Source organism: Phytophthora infestans, genomic scaffold (genome assembly GCF_000142945.1).
Source record: "Phytophthora infestans T30-4 supercont1.1 genomic scaffold, whole genome shotgun sequence".
NCBI lineage: Eukaryota > Oomycota > Peronosporomycetes > Peronosporales > Peronosporaceae > Phytophthora > Phytophthora infestans.
The window spans coordinates 3859255-3878983 of record NW_003303758.1 but is presented as its reverse complement, the minus strand read 5'-3'; the positions used below and the strand labels follow the sequence as shown (position 1 = coordinate 3878983).

Here is a 19729-nt window from a genome sequence, read left to right as displayed (position 1 = left end):
ACCTTTTGTATGTTCTGGTGACTGGCTGTCAGGCGATTGACCGCTAGATCCATGGCACGACCGCGTAGAAAGGGCCGATTACGGTCGTTGGAACAATAAATACTGTGCGATGAGCAGAAGATCCAAAATTACCCCCAACCTCTTTCTATTCACTGCTGCGATTGGTAGTTATGAAACGCGGTTGGCAGAGTTACGTTTATTGGCACAGCGTTGTTCTTACGGCCAGCTTCTGTTGTACGTGTACTACTATCTGACAGCTCAATCAGTTACCTCACACTCAGATATGTTCTTAATATCTCTACAACAAAACATTTGAAGCTATTATTTTAGTCATTGTAACTTATTAACCCTTTCGCGGTGCGAGGGCGCATTTTTCGCCCTTTAGCACCATTACCAAAACAAGGTGGAAATGGGGCATGTAAAAGGGCGAATTTTGCGCCCTTTTAGCTCCCAGCCCTAGTTTTTCATATTAAATTTAAGGCTAATTTATAGGGTTCTTTCTTTTAAGAGCTTTTAAAAAAGTTTGCCATATTTTTTCGTTCGAGCTTTCTGCAGACAGTTGGAATAATTACTATGGACATCAACGCCGGGTTTGTAGAGGCGATGGCCGAGGCGGCATCTCCCAGTGGCGGCGCAGCTCCCGGGCTAACAGAAGAGTTACCTCCTGATCTACCCATGCAGTATCCATGTGAAAGATCGGAGTTTTACGTACGCGAGTGCTACCCAAGATACTACGGTTTGGTTCTCCACGAGCTGTTCACGCGCGACAAGCGCTGCGTCACTGTCACTGGGTCGCCAGGTAAGATTGTAAGGTCGTTTCGTGCGAGTATGGGGGCCCAAAGACTAACCTCGGATCTTGGAATGCACAGGAACGGGAAAATCTGTTTTCTACGGATATTTTTTCAATCACTTCACACGTGAAGAGCAGTACAGAGGTTTCACCATTATCACAGCGTCCTTCACGAAGTACTCCGATCTACAAGATATCGCTGTGTTTGAAAACGGTAAGTCGGTTCCAAAACCAGAGTCACTTTCAAATTCATTTTGGCTGGAGAATCTGTCAGAACGAAAAGGACCACGAATCATTCACCTGTATGATGGCCCTCCGCGCATATCTCCACAACAGCAAAAGATGGTGTGCTTCACGAGTCCGAATGAACGATGGCTCGACTCACTTTATAAGGATTTCTCTCAGACGACGTTGTACATGCCGTTGTGGGACGAAGACGAACTTTTTGCTGCTGCCACATCTCTCCGGATCGACTCGGTGATAACTCGAGCTGTGATTGACAAGCGAATTGGATTGTTTGGGCTTGCGGCCCGCGAGTGTCTCTCTCAACGTGAAAGTTTTGTGGAGAATCGGCTGAAAGTGGTTCAGCAGACTATTGAGGAGATGGGCACACTCGAACCTCAGCGGTTGGTAAGAATAGTGACGGGAGACGATACATATCACTGTTTGAGCCATTTGGTTCCACGTCAAGATGACCCACGGAAGTTTGATGTTCGTATGGCTTCCCAGTATGTGAGACGTCGGGTGCTGGAGAAGATCAACGTGGTGGTGAGCTTCGAAGAGTTCGCCAACGGCTATAAACAACTTCGTTGCAACCCGCAAGCGGCTATGGATCGTGGCTTTTCGTTTTTATTGAAGACTTACGACTTAGTGAGGCGAGGCGGTAAAATTCACACTATTACCCTCGGTGGCAGTGGACATTCCAAAACCTTTCGATGTCAGAAAAGTTAGGAGTTTTTCCTTTTTGATCCGAAGGAATTATCGCTGTGGAAGAAGCGCCTTCTTGTGTTTCTAACGAAAGAGGTGTATCTAAATCCAGTTCCGGGACAGGCTTTAGTGACAGTGCTCGAAAAGCTCGAGCTGTTGAAGAAAGCGCTGAAGAATCCAAGGAGTGTTCGGCTAATTCTTGTCGCACTGGCGCTTGATGAAAACAAGTGGAAGTTCAAGAAAAGAATCCAGTGGGACTTACTATTAAATGCCGAGAATGTGGATATCATTCCTGGTGTTGACACGAGCCAGTTGAAGGCGATTAACGTGGAGACAGTGAAAGATTTACGAACAGCCATTGATGCACCAAGCGCGCACCAACGGGACTTCTTCAGTGGTGGTGTATTGACTCACTACTCAACGATCCTCAAGAGTTTTGATGAGCGCCAGAACGCGATTGAAACAATGCTGACCAAGATTCCCATGTATGTGCTGGAGGTGTAGGATGCACTATCTGTCTGCAGGTTCATGTAGGCACGTGTTACCGTGCGACTCTCAATTAATGGAAAATGGGCGCTAAGTTAGTTTTAAACTTGTCACTTTTGAAAGGATAGAAAAGTTCGTCGACCCCACCCTCCAACACACACACTAACTGAACTCGTCAACCCAGATTTTGGTCGAAAACTGACTTCCTTGAAGCTATTTCGAAGTACTTCAGTATCCTTGCTTGGCTTGTTAGTTGCGCTTGTCAAAACATATTTTGAGAAATCGTAGCAACGCTGGCAATATTTTTCCAAAAGTGAGGTCCGACCAAATTTGCCGATTTTGGTAGTGAAAAGAGCTCGAGGTCAATCTTAGCAACTCAAATTCAAGCAAAATGCACGCGGTACTGATTAGCAACATACATTTCTCGTCCTCTTCCGTGCCGCCTTCACTTCTTTAATCCTACAGCAGAACGAAGTTATAATCCAACGGCTGTCGAAGACGCTCGAGAGGAACCGAAATGGGTGGCAAGTCGTCCGAGAACGAGTGGCGACTCGTCTTAGGTGGGAACAGATCGTCCGAAAGCGACATATCGATCACCTCCTGCTTCGTAAGCGAATCACGACCGCACTTTGGCCAGACATCCACGGTAATCGTTTCGTCCTGTAAGTAATCCACCAGCACAACGGGTACGCACTGTATCTCGAGTTGAACGCCCACATTATACCGGTGATGACCGTCCAGGATCGCTCCCGTGGCTCTGTCCACAAGCAAAGGTTCCAGATACGCATTCCAACGCACAGTAGCGCGACGAAGTCCATCGACACGGTCCCAACTCACAACATGCTCGTGAGCCTTCAGCCAGCGCAGCGAAGCCAAATGCACGACCAGTTTCTTCGGTTGTCGCTGTGGACGAGCATCGAAGTGATACTTGTAGAAATACGACGTCGGGTCGGCAATACGCGTCAAGAAGAACTTCTGACGACGTTCTTTATCGTCCGACAGAAGATCTTCCAGCGTCGCGGCCTTCTGTCGACAAAAACTCGACGTCGGGTCGTTCTCTCGGATAGCGTTAAAGAAATCTTTCGGGTCGTAGGATGGTCGTCTGATGAGATCCATCTGCGTTGAATCGCGGACACGGTCGACGGAGCGCAGTCGACCTCGGAACAGACTTTTGGTCACCGACGCAGCCAGATTCTGAGCGCCACAGATCAAGAGAATCGACACTTGCTGCAGACTGGGCTTGCGTTCCAACGAGCGCAGCGTCTCCGTCTGCATCTCCTCACTCGACACTATTGTCGGGTTCGTAATCTCCTCCATAGGAAGAGGTGCTTGACGCAGAACAGACAGCGGAATAGAAATGGGCGGCAAGCTCTCTGTGAATCTATGACGACTCGTCTTGGGAGGGAATACATCTGGCGATAAGGACATCGCAATAACCTCCGCTTTTGTTAAGTGCGATCGTCCACAGCCTGGCCAGACGTCCACGTGGATCGTTTTGTCCCCCAAATAGTCCACCAATACGGCTGGCACCTGCTTAAGACGCAGCTGTAGAGCCACATTGTAGCGATGGTGGCCATCAAGGATCGCTCCAGTCTTGATATCCACCAGCAATGGCTCCGTGTATGCGTCCCATGACAGCGTCGCCTTTCTGAGTCCATTGACTCGTTCCCAGCTCACGATTTGTTCGTGAGGCTTCAGCCACTTGATGTCCACGAGTTGCACCTCTGCTTTCCGAGGAGCCAAGTGATGGTAGTCGTCGTAATGGAAACGATAGAAGTACGACGTCGGGTCGGTCACACGAGACACAAAGAACTCTTGCACTGCCGACTGATCCTTCTTGTGACAGCTGGACGAGTCCAGTAGTACCGAGTCGTCTTGGGTCTTGGGCAGCCAGAGATGCTTTCGTGTCTTGCTGGAGTTGCGGATCTCATGATCAAGACTTGACTGCGCGTCGCTGCAAACCTCCTCGGCATCGGCTAGTCGGGAAGGCGCCACATTGCGCAGTACGTCGTCAGCCACGTGTTTTCCCTTGAGATATAGACGCATCGACACCTGACGCAGCACGTCACGCTTGCGGTGGCGCGTGGGGGACGACGGCGCAGCCAGGGCTTTGTCTGAATGATCCTCAACGTTACGTTCCGGCGTATCAACTTGCAGCGATACAGAAACGTCCTTGGCCGTCACGCCCAGCAGAATATTCTCCTCCATTGAGGTCTCAAGCTGCTGCGTAGTCTCCACTGCGCGCTGTATCACCACCGTGCGCGCTTCCTGTCTGTAAAGGGAGCAACACGTTAAAATATCGTAATTCCTCGTCCAAAGAGCGCAAAACAACGGGGAATCCGCTGCTTTTAGTTAGAGATCGAGTTAAAACGTACCCGAAGTGAGGGGCCATCGTGCTTTACCGCACCAGAGTAGAAGGAGGATGGCGGTTCGAGGCAAATCTGGTAGTGAGCAGGGTGAGCTCAGGTCAGGTTTAGTAACAGCCGGGAAAAATAGGAAAAAGCCTGATGCAATGAAAGATTGACTTGGGCTCAGTAAGCTGGAGTGTAGCCATTTCTGCTTTTCTAGAAGTATTTTAGTAACTTAATATTATGGGGATCAATTTGGACCGCCACGGCTTGCTGCGCACCTTTGCGCACCTGTTGAGGTTGCAGGGGATTTCTCTAGCGGTAGGCGATGCCGTGATAAAAAGAATGGTGGCGTTGGCCGTCCTACATCTGGGGGCAAAGGAAAGCCAACTGAAAAATAATGGCGTGTTTAACGTGTTCGTCTATTAAATGGGATTGCCAGTTGCAAGCAACAATACCGTATAGACGCAACAAGTGGACCCGTTTCTACCAAACAGGCAACAAATACAATGAACCTGGCAATATTGCAAACGATGAGATTACGATAGCTCTACCAATGTTGGGTGGACTCTAACGCAGTTACTTGGACTTCTTGTCCTCCTTCTCGTCTTCGGTCTTCTTGTCTCCGTCCTTCTTGTCGTCCTGGCTATCACTGTCTTCCTCCTCTTCCTCTTCCGAGTACTCGAAAAGTTCCTTAAACTCGCCACGGACAAGTGCCGTGACCAGAGCTGAGCCCAGGCACGCCGGCACAAGGTACAGCAGCGCCGGCTGTGCAGCGTTAAAGAAAAACATGACTGACACAGTAGCCACGAGTCCAAGGATGTAGAAGAGCAGGTTCACGTGGAAGAACGGCTTGGGGAACGACTGCGAGCTGTCGGTCGCGTTGGCACGGTGCGCGTCGTAACGGAGCAGCAGCGCCACAAAGATGCCAGGGATAACAATATCTCCCAGACCGAGGATCGAGTTCTTTTGCTTCTCCGTCTCGGTAGCGAACTCACGAGGGAAAATGAGCTTGATCGGTGCATCAAATGACGTGGCCACTGTGACCATAACGTCGGTACCGAAGACCCAGAAGATGTCGTAGAAGAACAAGCCACACAACAGGATAGCGCCCACCTTGAAGCTACCAAGCGACAGCGACTCGATGCCCTTGATCGACAGCGAGATGCCGAAGATGTTGTTGAGCAGGTAGTGCTTCGTCTGGAACCAGGCGGCGGCGAAGGCAGCAGCATACACAAAGGTGAGCGTCCAGGCCGTGGACAACTCGAGCTTGTAGACGCCGTAGAACGGGATCTTCATGCTGTGCTTGTAGACCTTGGGACTACCCTTGAAAAGTAGTCTGGACAGCAAAGGACTAAAGGCCTCCGTCAGACTGTAGGCGCCGATGAGAGCGAAGTACGAGGTGAGCAGCAAGTTTACGAGGTCCTTGTCGAAGACCTTGAAGAGAATGTACAGACCCAGCAACACGCCGGAGCCCAACAACGGGAACATGTAGGCGTCCTCGGCCTTCATAACCTCCTCATTCTTCTCGCCGCTGGCCTCGCGCGCATGCTTGAGCTTCAGCGACAACGTCGAACCGATGTACACGATGGCCGAAGCCGACGTGATGAGCTGTACGGGCACGGGGATGATCACGAAGTTGGACGCCAGCATGAGCGAGATGAGCGCCACATAGCAGCCGCTCTGGACGGAGTCAATCATGATGGCAGACGGCGAAATGCGGAAGTGAAGACTGGTCTTGGGCGCTTCGCGTCCAAGTTCGATGCCACGTGGAGTCAACTCTTACCGCAGGAGGTGTCACTATTCATCAACCGTCACTGATGTGAAGTGATCGGATGGACTTTTGTACCGATTTAGGGGTACTTACAAGTGTTTCACTTTTGCCCAATCAGAAGGAAAGTAGATTTGTCATTGGTCAAAAGGAGAAACACCAAGCTGGAATTTCTCACGAGTCGTGAATGATTCACTGAATCGTTACTCCATGGCGCCAGTTCAGCCGATGAGTTTCACTCGCGACATGTTCTGTCGATTACAACAGCCAAGAAACGGATGAGCGATATCAGCCCCCGTCCGCGAGACGCAGCAGCAAGCGTGGCTATTGAAACTAGTCGATTCACGAAAGTAAAGGAACTAAAAATCTTTGTTCCGGTATATAGCGCTACAAGCACCGTGCTTAGCACGCTCGTATTGTTGGCGCGGCGCATGTCTCCAAGATCGGCAGGCTGAGAAAATCGAATGCGTAAGAGATTCTCTCGGCTTTGAGCGCTGCTTCGTCCAAGATGCCGTCCCGGGAGCGGTGGCGGCGCCACGACGGCGCTGACTCGAAGTTTTTACCTTTAAGAGCACAGTTTAAGTAGAGCGGACGCTGACTATGCTGTCGTGTGCAAGTGAGCCCCATCTAATACATGTACGACACCTCTGTTCATTAAGAAAATACACTCAGAAGCACCTCGAATATACAATTTCACCCCAAGCAATAAAAACAAGACCCAAGTCTGATCCGAGCAGACCAGTCCACCGATCAGTTCGAGACTTAGAACTTCTAGCACAGCTCGCACAGCTTGTCTACCTGAAGCTGAAGTGAAGGTTGCGGTGGGAGTTCTGTAGACCCGGCACCACGCAGGACTCGAATAACCATCTTCCGCCCTACTTGTTTGTACCTTAACCGTCCCAGGCAACCCAGCCGTTTCAAAAGAAGGTACCAATTAATCGGTACGGCCTAAACTCGTCTGTCACTTCTAGCTTGAACTGCCAAACCCGGGGGTTAAACTAAAACTGACTATTGACGTCATCGGAGAAAGGCGCGCATAACCGGTGCTGATCCCTCTAATCGTCCCGTCGCTCGCTCAAAGGTGCACCTGGGATCAAATACTGCGCCCCCAGTGCCCAACATTCTACGCGCCGAAGCTATCGATTGGGGTGACGACAATGCCCGAGGACTCGACGCCCATGGCGGCGGCCGCGGCTCCCAAGCGCCTACATATAAACGAGGAGAGCAGTGACGATAATAACAGCGAAGACTGGGGCGCAGACGAGAGCGATTGGCGCACGTCGAGCTCATCAGAGCCAGCGACGCGTTTCTCTCTCATCGCGCTGCCTTCCAAAGTGCGGGACTCGGTTTTCCGCAAGCCCCGCAAGCCACAGAGGAAGACGAAGGACCGATCGAGCACCGCAGACACCACAATTACGTCGTCCGCGAACTCCACGCCGCGAGATTCAGTGTTCATCACGAAGACACAACAGGAACTGGAGAATGTGGAGAGATTCCGCATCTTCTGGGACGAGAAACTTCGCAGCACAATGGAGCGACTCGCGCGCACCAAACCGAAGCAGGACGAGGCCCAGGAGGACGTTTTCCATTTGTTACTGAAGCTCTACGCCCACCAAAACGTGGTGGAGGAGCTGTACCGCAGCTACGACCTGAACGCTGCAGAGTTTGAGTTCTACATCCCCCAACTCTGTACCTTCCTGATACATGGCAACTACGCGAAACAGCATCAACTCGAGTGCTTCCTCATGTCCAGAAGCGGCGACTCGTTGCCCTTTGCCCACAGACTAACGTGGTTCTTGAGATCGTTCTGCGACGACGCCAAGGAGTACCAGTCCGAGTACTTGAGCGTCACATCGTCTCAGGATCAGGAGAACTCGAACCTTCTTACAGCAATCTGCATGCGGGCGGGAGTGCCTGCCTTACTGATGAACAGAGGCCTCTGTGTAGAGGAGGTGTCAGTAGCCACGCCTCACAATCTGGAGAAGAGGAGGTCGATCATCTTCCCAACGGACAACGAACTGGACTCCTCGACTCTAGACACGGACGAGACGTTCGCTGGGCATTTACTAAGTAAGAGGAACTCGCTCCAAGATGAAGCGAGAGCCGAGGAAGGCAACTCGCAGCAGATTTTACTGTTCAAACAGACCCCCACGTTCGTGGAGGCGCTGACAGACCTGGCGGACCAGCTCATCCCGACGCCACGGCCACAGAGAAACGTCGAGCTACGCAAAGGTCTGGCGGAGATCGAGGAGCAGATGTTGCCCTCCGACGTTATCTATCTGCCTATTGGGAACTCGTACCACCGCGTCAAAGGGATCCAGATCGACGAGTGCTTCACGTTCTCCACGAAGGAGCGTGTACCGTACTTCTTGTGTGTCGAAGTGCTCGACTACTCGGTTGCGTCCTCTGCAGCAGCTTCCAAGAAGCAGCAGAGGAAGAGGAGGAGGTCAAAGACGAGTCGCAATCAGTCGCGAGTCTTCTCGTTGCGACTTCCTTTTAAAAAGACGGACTCGGAGCTGACGGTACCGGTGGAGGACTCGCCCAGGTCCAGCTGTACGTCGCCTGAGAGTGAGCTGAGCTTTGTTCCGTCGCCCAGTGTGTCGTCCCCATTGCCAGAGATCGTAGAAGAAAAGGCAGACGCATCGACAACACAAGTGCAGGAAGGAACGGCTGATGAACCGCTGGATGGTGAAGATGGGGATGATGAGAAGGAGGAAAGTGAACGGAAAGCCAGGAAGAGCTCTCAGGAGGACGGAGATCTCCAGAGAACTGGAGAGGAACAACAGGAACGATTGGGCCAATGGAACACGCCGAGACCTCGTCGACGCAGCATCAAAGAGTACTCGTCCAGCGCCTCGGCTCGCTCTGGAGGACAATTTGACAGCTTCTACTCGTCCTGGTTCTCGAAGAAGGCGCAGCAAGAAGCTCACGACGAGTTCAGTGACTCAAATACTCAATATTTGCAGCCAGCACGGGTCACCGGCAATGGCGAAGAGGATGCTGATGCAAAGAAGGATAAGGAAATCTCTGGCGACAAGCAAATGCCGACTGGATGTGTCGTGGATGACGGTGAAGTGGAACAGACTGAAGCCAGCGATATCGTAAAGGAATTTGACGAGGCTACAGCTAGCGTAACTCTGAGTTCAGTGGCTGCGGTCCCTGCGAATGGAGGGATCTTCTCGTCGTTATTCTCCAGAAAGCCACTTACAGCTTCAGTGGTTGAAGCACACTCAAACCAGACGGAGGATCAGCCTCAAGAACGTCAGGGTGATGCACCGACCGACTGTGAACGCGTCGAGAGTGAAGCCTCACAACCGGAAGCTGCATCTGCCTCAGCTCCTCCTGCAGGACTCTTCTCCTCGTTGTTTGTTAAGAAGCCTACAGATGTGTCAGCTCCTGCTTCCAACCCAGTTGAGACTGAGATCTCAGCTGAGGGAACAACAGAGCAGGAGATAACTGCATCCAGCAGCGAAGACTCCAACGAAGTTGCGGCTGCTGCGGCTCCTGTCGGTATCTTCGCCTCTATCTTCGCTAAGAAGCCTACTGAAGGCACTACTACAGCTCTTTATGCCACCGATGCATCGGTATCGTTGCTCGAGGTGAGTAGCGAGGGTACTTCGTATGATCTGGACGCCGAAGATGCAGATGGGGAAGACTCGGACTCGACCGAAACGCCCCCTTCCGATGACACCCCAGCTGACGCAACAGAGGCCTATGCCTCTTCACTTGAACGCATTGACTCTGGTGTCTCTGACAGCGTTACGGCTGAAGAAGCAGACGGAGAGGATACTGACTCGAACGGAGGCTTCTTTTCAGACGAGGAGGATATCCTCGAGCCTGAGCCTTCTCCTGTACAGCTACCCGCTGAAAAACCAGCTTCGTTCGTGTCGTGGTTTTCTCGGAAGCCTACAACTGTCATGGTCGAGCCAGTTGCTGAAAAGGAGGACAGTGCTGCAGCAGTCACGGATACTTCAGAAACTGCTGAAGATACTAAGGCTTCTGAACCTGCAGCACCTGTGGTTGAGGACGACAACAAGACCCAGGATGACGTCGCTGTTCAACAAAGACGACGAGATCTTAGTGTGAGTCTCGACTTTGCTGACCCGACAGCGTGGAAGGAGAAGTTCGACTTGGAAGACGGACTTACTGATGGCGAACCAGAGTTCGAAGCGACTGACACTGATGCCGTAGAGGAGGATGCAGAAGAAGAGGAACACGAAGCGTCGGACGACGAGAAGCCCATGATCGTTTTCCGAGAGCGTTGGAGTGAGAAGGAAGCGCGTATTCGTCGCGAATCTCCGTTCGGTGACCATCCTGGATGGCGACTTCTCTCTGTCATCGTCAAGAGCAACGACGATCTACGTCAGGAGCAGTTCGCGGCGCAGTTGATTGCCCAATGCGACCGGATTTTCCGCGAATACTCTCTTCCGCTATCTCTCAGGTGCGTTCATGTCCAATATTTCAGTGATTGTCCTCCTTATTAACTCCGATTCTGCTTTGTATTCTATTAGACCTTACAACGTGATCGCCACGTCAGCCAAGACTGGTCTTATCGAGGCTGTTCCCGACACTGTATCGCTCGATTCACTCAAGCGCAACGACCCAGGCTACACGACTCTCCTGGACTTCTACACTCGTCTACACGGCGACAAGGACACCACTGGCTTCACCCGAGCTCAACGGAACTTTGTGGAGAGTCTAGCAGCCTACTCGATCGTCTGCTACGTGTTCCAGATCAAGGATCGTCACAACGGCAACATCTTGGTGGACACAGACGGTCATGTAATCCACATCGACTTTGGCTTCCTGCTGACCAACAGCCCCGGGAGCAACTGGAACTTCGAGCGAGCGCCATTCAAACTCACGGACGAGTTCGTCGAGTTAATGGGAGGTCCACGCAGCTCCTCGTTCCGGTACTTCCGATCACTGTGCATCCGCGCGTATCTGGCCCTGCGTCGTAACATGGATCAGATTGTGCTGCTTGTGGAGATGATGCTGGTGGGCAACGCCGACTTGCCCTGCTTCGCTGGTGGGAAGAAGGCGGTGATCGAAGGTCTGCGAGCGAGACTCAAGCCAGGAGCTCGCACCAGCACATGCCAAGTGTTCGTGAACCAGCTGATCGACCAATCCATTAACAATTGGAGGACACGCTGGTATGACAAGTACCAACGAGCTTGTCTCGGAATCCTGTAGGCTGAACACGCACACACACACAGCGGCCTCCGTTTTTTGATTTAGTAGCTACGGTATAGCGTAGAGGTAGCGTAGTAGAGTTGATTATAAACGAGTATTAATAGCTTTCTGAGGCATAAAAATACTATTTTTTCTGTGTAAGCGAAGTGTTGATACATGTATCTATAATATGTATTGAAATACACAAATATGAATAATGTTGGCTTTGATATCCTTCCCTTATTACTACTTCATGTGCTTCAGTCCTAGACGACAGCGGCGGAAGTGCCTTTCAATACCACTTGCTCGGAGGGTGAGCAGGTGTCGACTCTGTGATCTTCTCGAATAGTGCCGGAGTGTTCATCTTCTTCCTCTGGTTCGGTACACGCAGGCGAGCAAAAGTCCAGTTTGTCGATGATTTCTTGGGGGTCAGTCGATGGGATCAAGAAGAGGAAGAAGATGGGCACAACCTTTAGCACACTGCGTATCACGATGGCGAGCCACAGCATCTCGTATTTGTCCTTGGTGATCCCCATCCAGTCGCAGACAAACGCCCCCCAGAACTCGCTCACACTGTACGAGAGGTTGGAAATGGACATGAGCAGCGCGAACAGTGTACCCTCGATGCCTCTGGGACATAATTTAGCACACAGCACCATGATCGGCATGGTTTTAAGGCGACCAATGACATCGGCCACCACGTGGTCGCCCAGCACAAAGGCCTTGTCCGGAATGCCAATTTTCAGGTTGGCACGCGTCACCAGGACGACGTCAACGAGAGACACGAGAGCGAGACACAGCTGCGCCACCAGGAATATCTTACGGAACGATACGTTCGTGAAGAACGTGTTGTACAGCATTGTGCCTGCCATGAGGAAGATAAACCCAATAGCTGCGACCGTCCCCAAAAACTCGGGTGTGAAGTGAAGCACGTCTGTCGAGAAGAAGAAAAGTATCTGCGTGTATGCGGGACTGATGGCATGCGAGATAAACACCCACAGCGCGCACATCCACACGACGGGGGTGCAAATAGCGATCTTGAGTTGTCGAAGCTGCTTTGTCGCTGAAGACACAAAGTCTCTCTTGCTTAATGTACTTTTGGACTCCTCCATGAACATCGAGAAGAGCAGCGTCGTAATCGGACCCAACGCAGCAGTGAAGAAGACGCCACGCACGCCTAACTCGGACGTTGCTGGACCAGATAGAAAAGCGCCGAGCATGCCACCTAGAGACGTTGCTATCCACGACAAAGATTGGAGATCGTTCGCGCCATTCTCGGGATCCAGTCTCGAGATCTCCACAACTCTCGCGTCGATCACCACGTCGATTACGGCAACTGACAGACTTTGCAGCATGAGCATGAGTACTGCTAGACCCGGCGTTGTAACCAGATCGGGTACTGCCATGACTAAAGTGGCTGCCGTTTGCAAGACACTGCACAGCATCATGTAGGACTTTCGGTGGTAGCCGAACAAAGGCAAACTGTCCGACAGGATCCCGTAGATTGGTTTGACTCTCCACGGAACCTTGACAATCATCTGTAGCAATTGCGACTGTGTCGGCTGTAGACCTAAATTGTCTTTGAAGAAATAGTTGACAGCTAGCGCCGTGAAGCTGGAAAAGCCCTGAACCACGTACACTACCGTGATCAGCACCAAAAACCCAGTACCAAACGTATCGCGTAGGTGTTGCACCCAGTTGCAAAACTGTCGAAATCTAGAGACTTTAGCGTCGCTGACGTCATCCTGGAGGTGTAGGTCCTTGGAGGGAGGCTGGGCCTTTGTCTTGGTATTGCCCTCCTTGCTGTTGTCCACCGTGTCCGTCGAGCGGGTAGTCTCGTCAATGAGCGTGGACGACGCGTCGATCGGCTCGAGATGCTCGTCCAGATGCAGCCGGGGCAAGCGCTCGGGCGGGGACGCCACGGTCTCGGGCGCCATGGTCGACGACTGCGGGTTGCAAGTGCGTGGACTCGTACCGGATAAAACAGCTGAGATGGCCACATGTCCTCAAACACGATGATAGCAAAGCCGGATAGGAAGCGCGGCCTCGACCAATCACCAGATCTGACTCGTTTGTTTGAGCGAGTTCCTCAATGCAAAGGTGGACGGTGTTCTCAGGTACATGTAATATTTAGCAACGACTTCACTGTGAGGTTTTGGAGAGACACTATATCACTAGGCAGCATATTTAGTGCTTGACTATTGATGGATCACCCCATCCAGGAAAGTTGGCCGACCCCCCCCCCCATCAATGAGGTGTCACTTAGTCCTGAGCTGGACAATCCTAAATGAAAAAAAAAAGAGTGTCGAATACATGTACTGCGTCCTAAACGAGGCCCAAAATGTGAAATGGCGAAAATCTCCAGACAAACCTGGCAAATTGCCAGGTTTGTCTGGAGATTTTCGTCCATCGCTGAGATTTCGGTCGAAAGTTGACAGCCTTAAAGCGATTTCGGAGTACATGTACTTCCTCACTACCTACTGAGTTCCGTACTACATGACGAGTTTAAGACTAACTTAGCGCCCATTTTCCATTAACTGAGACTCGCACGGTAACACGTGCCTACATGAATCTCCCTGAACCTGCAGACAGATAGTGCATCCTACACCTCCAGCACATACATGGGAATCTTGGTCAGCATTGTTTCAATCGCGTTCTGGCGCTCATCAAAACTCTTGAGGATCGCTGAGTACTGAGTCAATACACCACCACTGAAGAAGTCCCGTTGGTGGGCGCTTGGTGCATCAATGGCTGTTCGTAAATCTTTCACTGTCTCCATGTTAATCGCCTTCAACTGGCTCGTGTCAACACCAGGAATGATATCCACGTTCTCGGCATTTAATAGTAAGTCCCACTGGATTCTTTTCTTGAACTTCCACTTGTTTTCATCGAGCTCCAGTGCGACAAGAATTAGCCGAACACTCCTTGGATTCTTCAGCGCTTTCTTCAACAGCTCGAGCTTTTCGAGCACTGTCACTAAAGCCTGTCCGCTAACTGGATTTAGATACACCTCTTTCGTTAGAAACACAAGAAGGCGCTTCTTCCACACGAACTTTCGCGTTGGATAATAAAAGGAATCAATTGACTCATCGCTGGTATCGACAGAGATGTGAAATGGTCCTGTTTGTAGTACAGCCGGTGATAGTTCCTTCGGATCAAAAAGGAAAAACTCCTTACTTTTCTGACATCGAAAGGTTTTGGAATGTCCACTGCCACCGATAGTAATAGTGTGAATTTTACCGCCTCGCCTCACTAAGTCGTAAGTCTTCAATAGAAATGAAAAGCCACGATCCATAGCCGCTTGCGGGTTGCAACGAAGTTGTTTATAGCCGTTGGCGAACTCTTCGAAGCTCACCACCACGTTGATCTTCTCCAGCACCCGACGTCTCACATACTGGGAAGCCATACGAACATCAAACTTCCGTGGGTCATCTTGATGTGGAACGTAATGGCTCAAACAGTGGTGTGTATCGACTCCCGTCACTATTCTTACCAACCGCTGAGGTTCGAGTGTGCTCATCTCCTCAATAGTCTGCTGAACCAATATCAGCCGATCCTCCACAAACCTTTCACGCTGAGAGAGACACTCGCGGGCCACAAACCCAAACAATCCAATTCGCTTGTCAATCACAGCTCGAGTTATCACCGAGTCGATCCGGAGAGATGTGGCAGCAGCAAAAAGTTCGTCTTCGTCCCACAACGGCATGTACAACGTCGTCTGAGAGAAATCCTTATAAAGTGAGTCGAGCCATCGTTCATTCGGACTCGTGAAGCACACCATCTTTTGATGTTTTGGAGATATGCGCGGAGGGCCATCATACAGGTAAATGATTCGTGGTTCTTTTCGTTCTGACAGATTCTCCAGCCAAAATGAATTTGAAAGTGACTCTGGTTTTGGAACCGACTTACCGTTTTCAAACACAGCGATATCTTGTAGATCGGAGTACTTCGTGAAGGACGCTGTGATAATGGTGAAACCTCTGTACTGCTCTTCACGTGTGAAGTGATTGAAAAAATATCCGTAGAAAACAGATTTTCCCGTTCCTGTGCATTCCAAGATCCGAGGTTAGTCTTTGGGCCCCCATACTCGCACGAAACGACCTTACAATCTTACCTGGCGACCCAGTGACAGTGACGCAAACGCACTGCGTGCGCTTGTCGCGCGTGAACAGCTCCTGTAGAACCAAATCGTAGTATCGTTGGTAGCACTTGCGCACGTAAAATTTCGACATTTCATATGAATATTGCATGGGCAGATCAGGAGGGAACTCTTCTGTTAGCCCGAAGGCTGCGCCGCCACTGGGGGATGTCATTTCAGCCTTCGTCTCCACAAACCCGTCGTTGTTGTCCATAGTAAAAATTCCAACTGTCTGACAGGGAAACTTTTTAAGAAAGTTTAAAGCTTCTAATTTTTTTAGAAGCTTAAACTAACTTTTAAAGCAAGGGACATTGACAACCCCTAATATTATTATATCCAAATACCTTATTATAACTGCTTTTATTACATTCAAATTTTAAACACTGACGGATATTAATACTGTTAATAAACTAGCCGAGCGCCGACGCTTCCCTTATTCAGAGAAGAAAAAAAAAGCACAAACAAAGCCAAACAGCGACTACTGCATTCACAGTACCGTATTAGCATCATTTAAGCTGTCCTAGAATAAAAAATGTTTTGGAGGGCTTCATTTCTTGAAGCAGCATGAGCCGTGCCCTTTGATGCGGTAACGTAGGCTCTATGTACTTGACCAGGTTTGCAACCTGCTTGAAAAGTATGATGGGCAGAAATGCAAGTCGTGGGAAAGTGTCTTTTTCTTGCAAATCGCCAAATGCCGTAGCTTATAATTAAAAATGGTGTGTCTCCACACAGCCTTAAATTAGATCTCACAAGAACGGGCCATTTGCACGATGGTTGGTAAAACTGGTAACTTGGCCGGGAAATGGTGTACTTGCTTTGGCCTTCCCGCCTCCGCTACGCTTCGGCGTGATTACTATTGAAAAAAACGCTGAGCATAATATGCTCAGCGTTTTTTTATGTGTATCTAAATCGATTCTTTTTAATGTCATTAATTTGGGTCTTACCGAATATAAAAAAAATATTCTAATGATCTTGAATCAGGATTCTTGATGCAGTCTCTTTTTTATTGCTGGCTATCACTGTATCTTCATCTTCCACCTGCACTTCAAATAACATTATACAAACGCTACATAATATGTTTAGTTTAGCGTCGTGCTCGATATCACGGACCATTTCTGAGCCGCTATGAAACTTAGCTCACGTGATAGTAATGGTCTGTCCAGCTTGCACTACTTATCCGCTTGTACTGCCTATTTGAGCTTGCTTCACACACAAAACTTAATGAAAGCTAGAAAATATTCAAATTGTAATATTTTTTATGCATGCAGCGTTCATTTTGTGCTAATTCAGAATTAGTCAATAGACTACCAGTTATGATTAAAGCATTTGGATAATGTGTCGCAAGACGCCTTGCTGTTGTTGTTGTTGACGGTACAGTAGTGCTTTCAATTTGATAGCTTAACGATAATTTCAGGATGGTTAAACGTCATTTAGGCTCCAATTATATTAACGTTTCTTTATGGTGTCTACTTAGCCAACTATAATTAACACCTCTCGTGTTTTGTTGTTGTGTTGCCGCTCCATTTACAAGAGGCCTACTGGCTTGGGCTGGGAGGCCATGGATTATGCGTTTTAATTAGCGTTTAAACTACATTTTCAAGTGATCGCCAGTATCCAGTGTCGTCAATGCTCATGCACCATTTAACCGTGAAAATACTGGGTCGTAACTTCAAGAAGTGCTCTCGAGAAAATGATGGTGTGAGAGGAAGACATCGGAGACCCTGAACGGGTTTGACGCGGGACATGGCAACGTACAAATGCTCAAATGCCCAAGATGGTGATATCGGTGAACCTTGGAGTAGCAAAATAACACGCTTAAGAGTCGATCCTTGTGCTCTCCATACTGTTCGAGCAAATGACAAGTCCACGCCATGCTGCAGGTAATGTAAAGGCTTTGAATTGATTTCGGTTGAAATGTGTGAGTACTTCACTTTGTTATCACTTGCATTTGATGTCATAATGCCGATTGGGATGACGATTTTAGGTTTATACTTGGTTCCATCACTGTTATTTATCCATTTCGTCTCCAAATTCAGTTCGGGCGGCCAATCTTCCCCTGAGATTGGATTGTTGTCGGAATCTGTGAGTAGTATATTGATAAAGTCAGGTGGATACGGGAGATCGACAATTTTTTCATTGTTTTTCATCGCATTGTTGATCAATTCGTTAGCAGTACGAGCTTTGAAGTAATCATCCCATCCAAGCGAGTGCATAAGACACTCAGTTCCATTAGCAATTCCCCACTCGAGATTTCCAGCAGAATTATCCAGAATTTGGGCAGGAGCATTCTTTGCAAAATATGAAAATAGGTAAGGATGTACATCTTCGTCACAGAGAGCTGTCTCAACAGCAGCATCAACGACTTCTTTTATTTTTCGTCGCCATCTGATGATAATTGTGTTGTGTAGATGACCAAATAGTTGAGTGGTGGACTGAATGAGAGCTGCTTTGTCAATATTTCCCGTGACTAGAATTCTCAGATCGTACAGCCATGAAGGGTCATTTCCGACATCATTTCTGGTTAGAGGTTTTTCCAATGAAGTGAGCGCTTTTACAGTGACTGGAAAATATCGGTGCCCATTTTCGTTATTCCATTTGGCACCTTGTGGATATTGGGCTGGCAAAGTTTGAAAAGCAGCAAGATTGCGCTGTTGGTTGATACATTCACTTGCTCGTAGCTGATCGCGGAGAAAAAAACTTTGAATCTGCGAAAGAGGTCACGAGCTTTGATACTGGAATCATTCTGTCTTGTAACATATAAGTTCTTGCACAGGGATGTTCCTTTCACTGGAACAAGTTGAAGGAAGTCACCTACCTGCAAAATAGAGGTTAGTTCATTTAACATTGGATGTGTGCATAGTATATCGCTTACCAGCAAAATTGACATGCCGCCGAAGATTTTGGAGGGATCATAAAGTTCTCGTAGTCTTTCGTCGATTTGAGCAAATAGTTCGGTAGTGACCATTGATACTTCATCAATGACCTCTAAACCTACGCTCGCATCGAATTGAAGCTTGAGTTTTTGCCGTTTTGTCGAATTCATCGTCTGCTCTCCTCTGCTGCTAAACTTAAAGGCTGCGTGAATTGTTTGTCCTCCGGGTAGCAAAGTAGCACCTGCGCCAGTTGGACAGGTATTAATTACCTTCATACCGCGTAGTTCTAATTCAGCTTGAATTCGTTTAATGACAAACGATTTTCCGGTTCGACCGCTTCCATGCAGCATTGTTAGTGATTGCTTGCGATTGCCGTGAGTAAGCGTTGATACCTCGGTGATCACATGCCGAATTACCTCGTGTTGGGCATGAGTTACCGTTGTCGGCGCAATAAATGGTGGGATCGTGTACGGTTTTGACAACGGATCCATTAGTTCCACTTGTCCAGGCCGTTGTTGATTATCATCATGTTGACTGGATAATTTTGCAATACTTTTCAAAGACTTTGCAATACCACTCAAACTCAACGTTTCTGGTTCACTTTCAGGAATCAAGTCGAGCTGTGACGGGGTCACACAGCACCTTGCGCTAAAGGAAGTTATCTTCCGAGAGTATACAAACTCTCAGTGAACGGCAGTTCACAGGTCCCCTCTTTAATTAAAGAGAGCGAAGTGACCTAAATAAGGTAGATTGTAAACTGAGTATATTTATAGGTAGGTTAAGTTTGGTTCTAATACAAACTATTACTTCCTCTGTCCGAAAATATAAGCGGGGCATCTGTTTAAACCGTGTCCGAAAATAAAAGCGGCATGCTTACAAATTCAAGTCATTTGATAGTACTGTCGAATTCCACCTAAGTACTCCCATACAAATGCTGTTGTTGTTGTCGGCCGCTGCAAACGAGACCGTAGAAATATTTAGGCACTCTACACGGCACCGCTCAACAGAGAATCTCACGTGCTACATCTCTACAGGTTTCTATGACATTTCGTGTAAAATTGACATCCTGGCGAAAGATTTTCAAATATCACATCTTCACCTCGAACTTTGCATAACGATAACTTTGCGACCAGGTGGCCGATTTGCTTCAAACGTCGACCAAAACAATTGCCGTAATCAAAGGCAGCAATTAAGACCAATCAGCTGCTCGTTAAAGGTTTCTGT

General features: G+C 49.0%; 6 protein-coding genes across 6 annotated transcripts; 2 read left to right on the top strand and 4 right to left on the bottom strand.

Moving 5' to 3' along the window:
* Window positions 1-573: 573 nt before the first annotated feature.
* PITG_00735 (uncharacterized protein) lies at window positions 574-2221 on the top strand (the record flags this gene model as incomplete). Its single annotated transcript, XM_002909262.1, has 5 exons — window positions 574-799; window positions 870-1004; window positions 1065-1420; window positions 1520-1673; window positions 1830-2221. 5 exons carry the CDS (start codon window positions 574-576, stop codon window positions 2219-2221), a joined length of 1263 nt encoding a protein of 420 aa, XP_002909308.1.
* A 441-nt stretch (window positions 2222-2662) lies between these two features.
* PITG_00734 (uncharacterized protein) lies at window positions 2663-4636 on the bottom strand (the record flags this gene model as incomplete). The annotated part of the gene is made up of 2 exons (XM_002909261.1): window positions 2663-4475; window positions 4579-4636. The coding sequence occupies 2 exons, from the start codon at window positions 4593-4595 to the stop codon at window positions 2663-2665; spliced, it is 1830 nt and encodes a 609-aa protein (XP_002909307.1).
* A 494-nt stretch (window positions 4637-5130) lies between these two features.
* PITG_00733 (aspartyl protease family A22B, putative) lies at window positions 5131-6252 on the bottom strand (the record flags this gene model as incomplete). Its single annotated transcript, XM_002909260.1, has 1 exon — window positions 5131-6252. The coding sequence occupies one exon, from the start codon at window positions 6250-6252 to the stop codon at window positions 5131-5133; it is 1122 nt and encodes a 373-aa protein (XP_002909306.1).
* A 1248-nt stretch (window positions 6253-7500) lies between these two features.
* On the top strand, window positions 7501-11515 carry PITG_00732 (phosphatidylinositol kinase (PIK-K); the record flags this gene model as incomplete). Its single annotated transcript, XM_002909259.1, has 2 exons — window positions 7501-10763; window positions 10834-11515. 2 exons carry the CDS (start codon window positions 7501-7503, stop codon window positions 11513-11515), a joined length of 3945 nt encoding a protein of 1314 aa, XP_002909305.1.
* A 245-nt stretch (window positions 11516-11760) lies between these two features.
* Window positions 11761-13431, bottom strand: PITG_00731 (Folate-Biopterin Transporter (FBT) Family; the record flags this gene model as incomplete). Its single annotated transcript, XM_002909258.1, has 1 exon — window positions 11761-13431. The coding sequence occupies one exon, from the start codon at window positions 13429-13431 to the stop codon at window positions 11761-11763; it is 1671 nt and encodes a 556-aa protein (XP_002909304.1).
* A 665-nt stretch (window positions 13432-14096) lies between these two features.
* On the bottom strand, window positions 14097-15846 carry PITG_00730 (uncharacterized protein; the record flags this gene model as incomplete). Its single annotated transcript, XM_002909257.1, has 5 exons — window positions 14097-14488; window positions 14735-14888; window positions 14988-15343; window positions 15404-15538; window positions 15609-15846. The coding sequence occupies 5 exons, from the start codon at window positions 15844-15846 to the stop codon at window positions 14097-14099; spliced, it is 1275 nt and encodes a 424-aa protein (XP_002909303.1).
* Between the last annotated feature and the right edge of the window lie 3883 nt (window positions 15847-19729).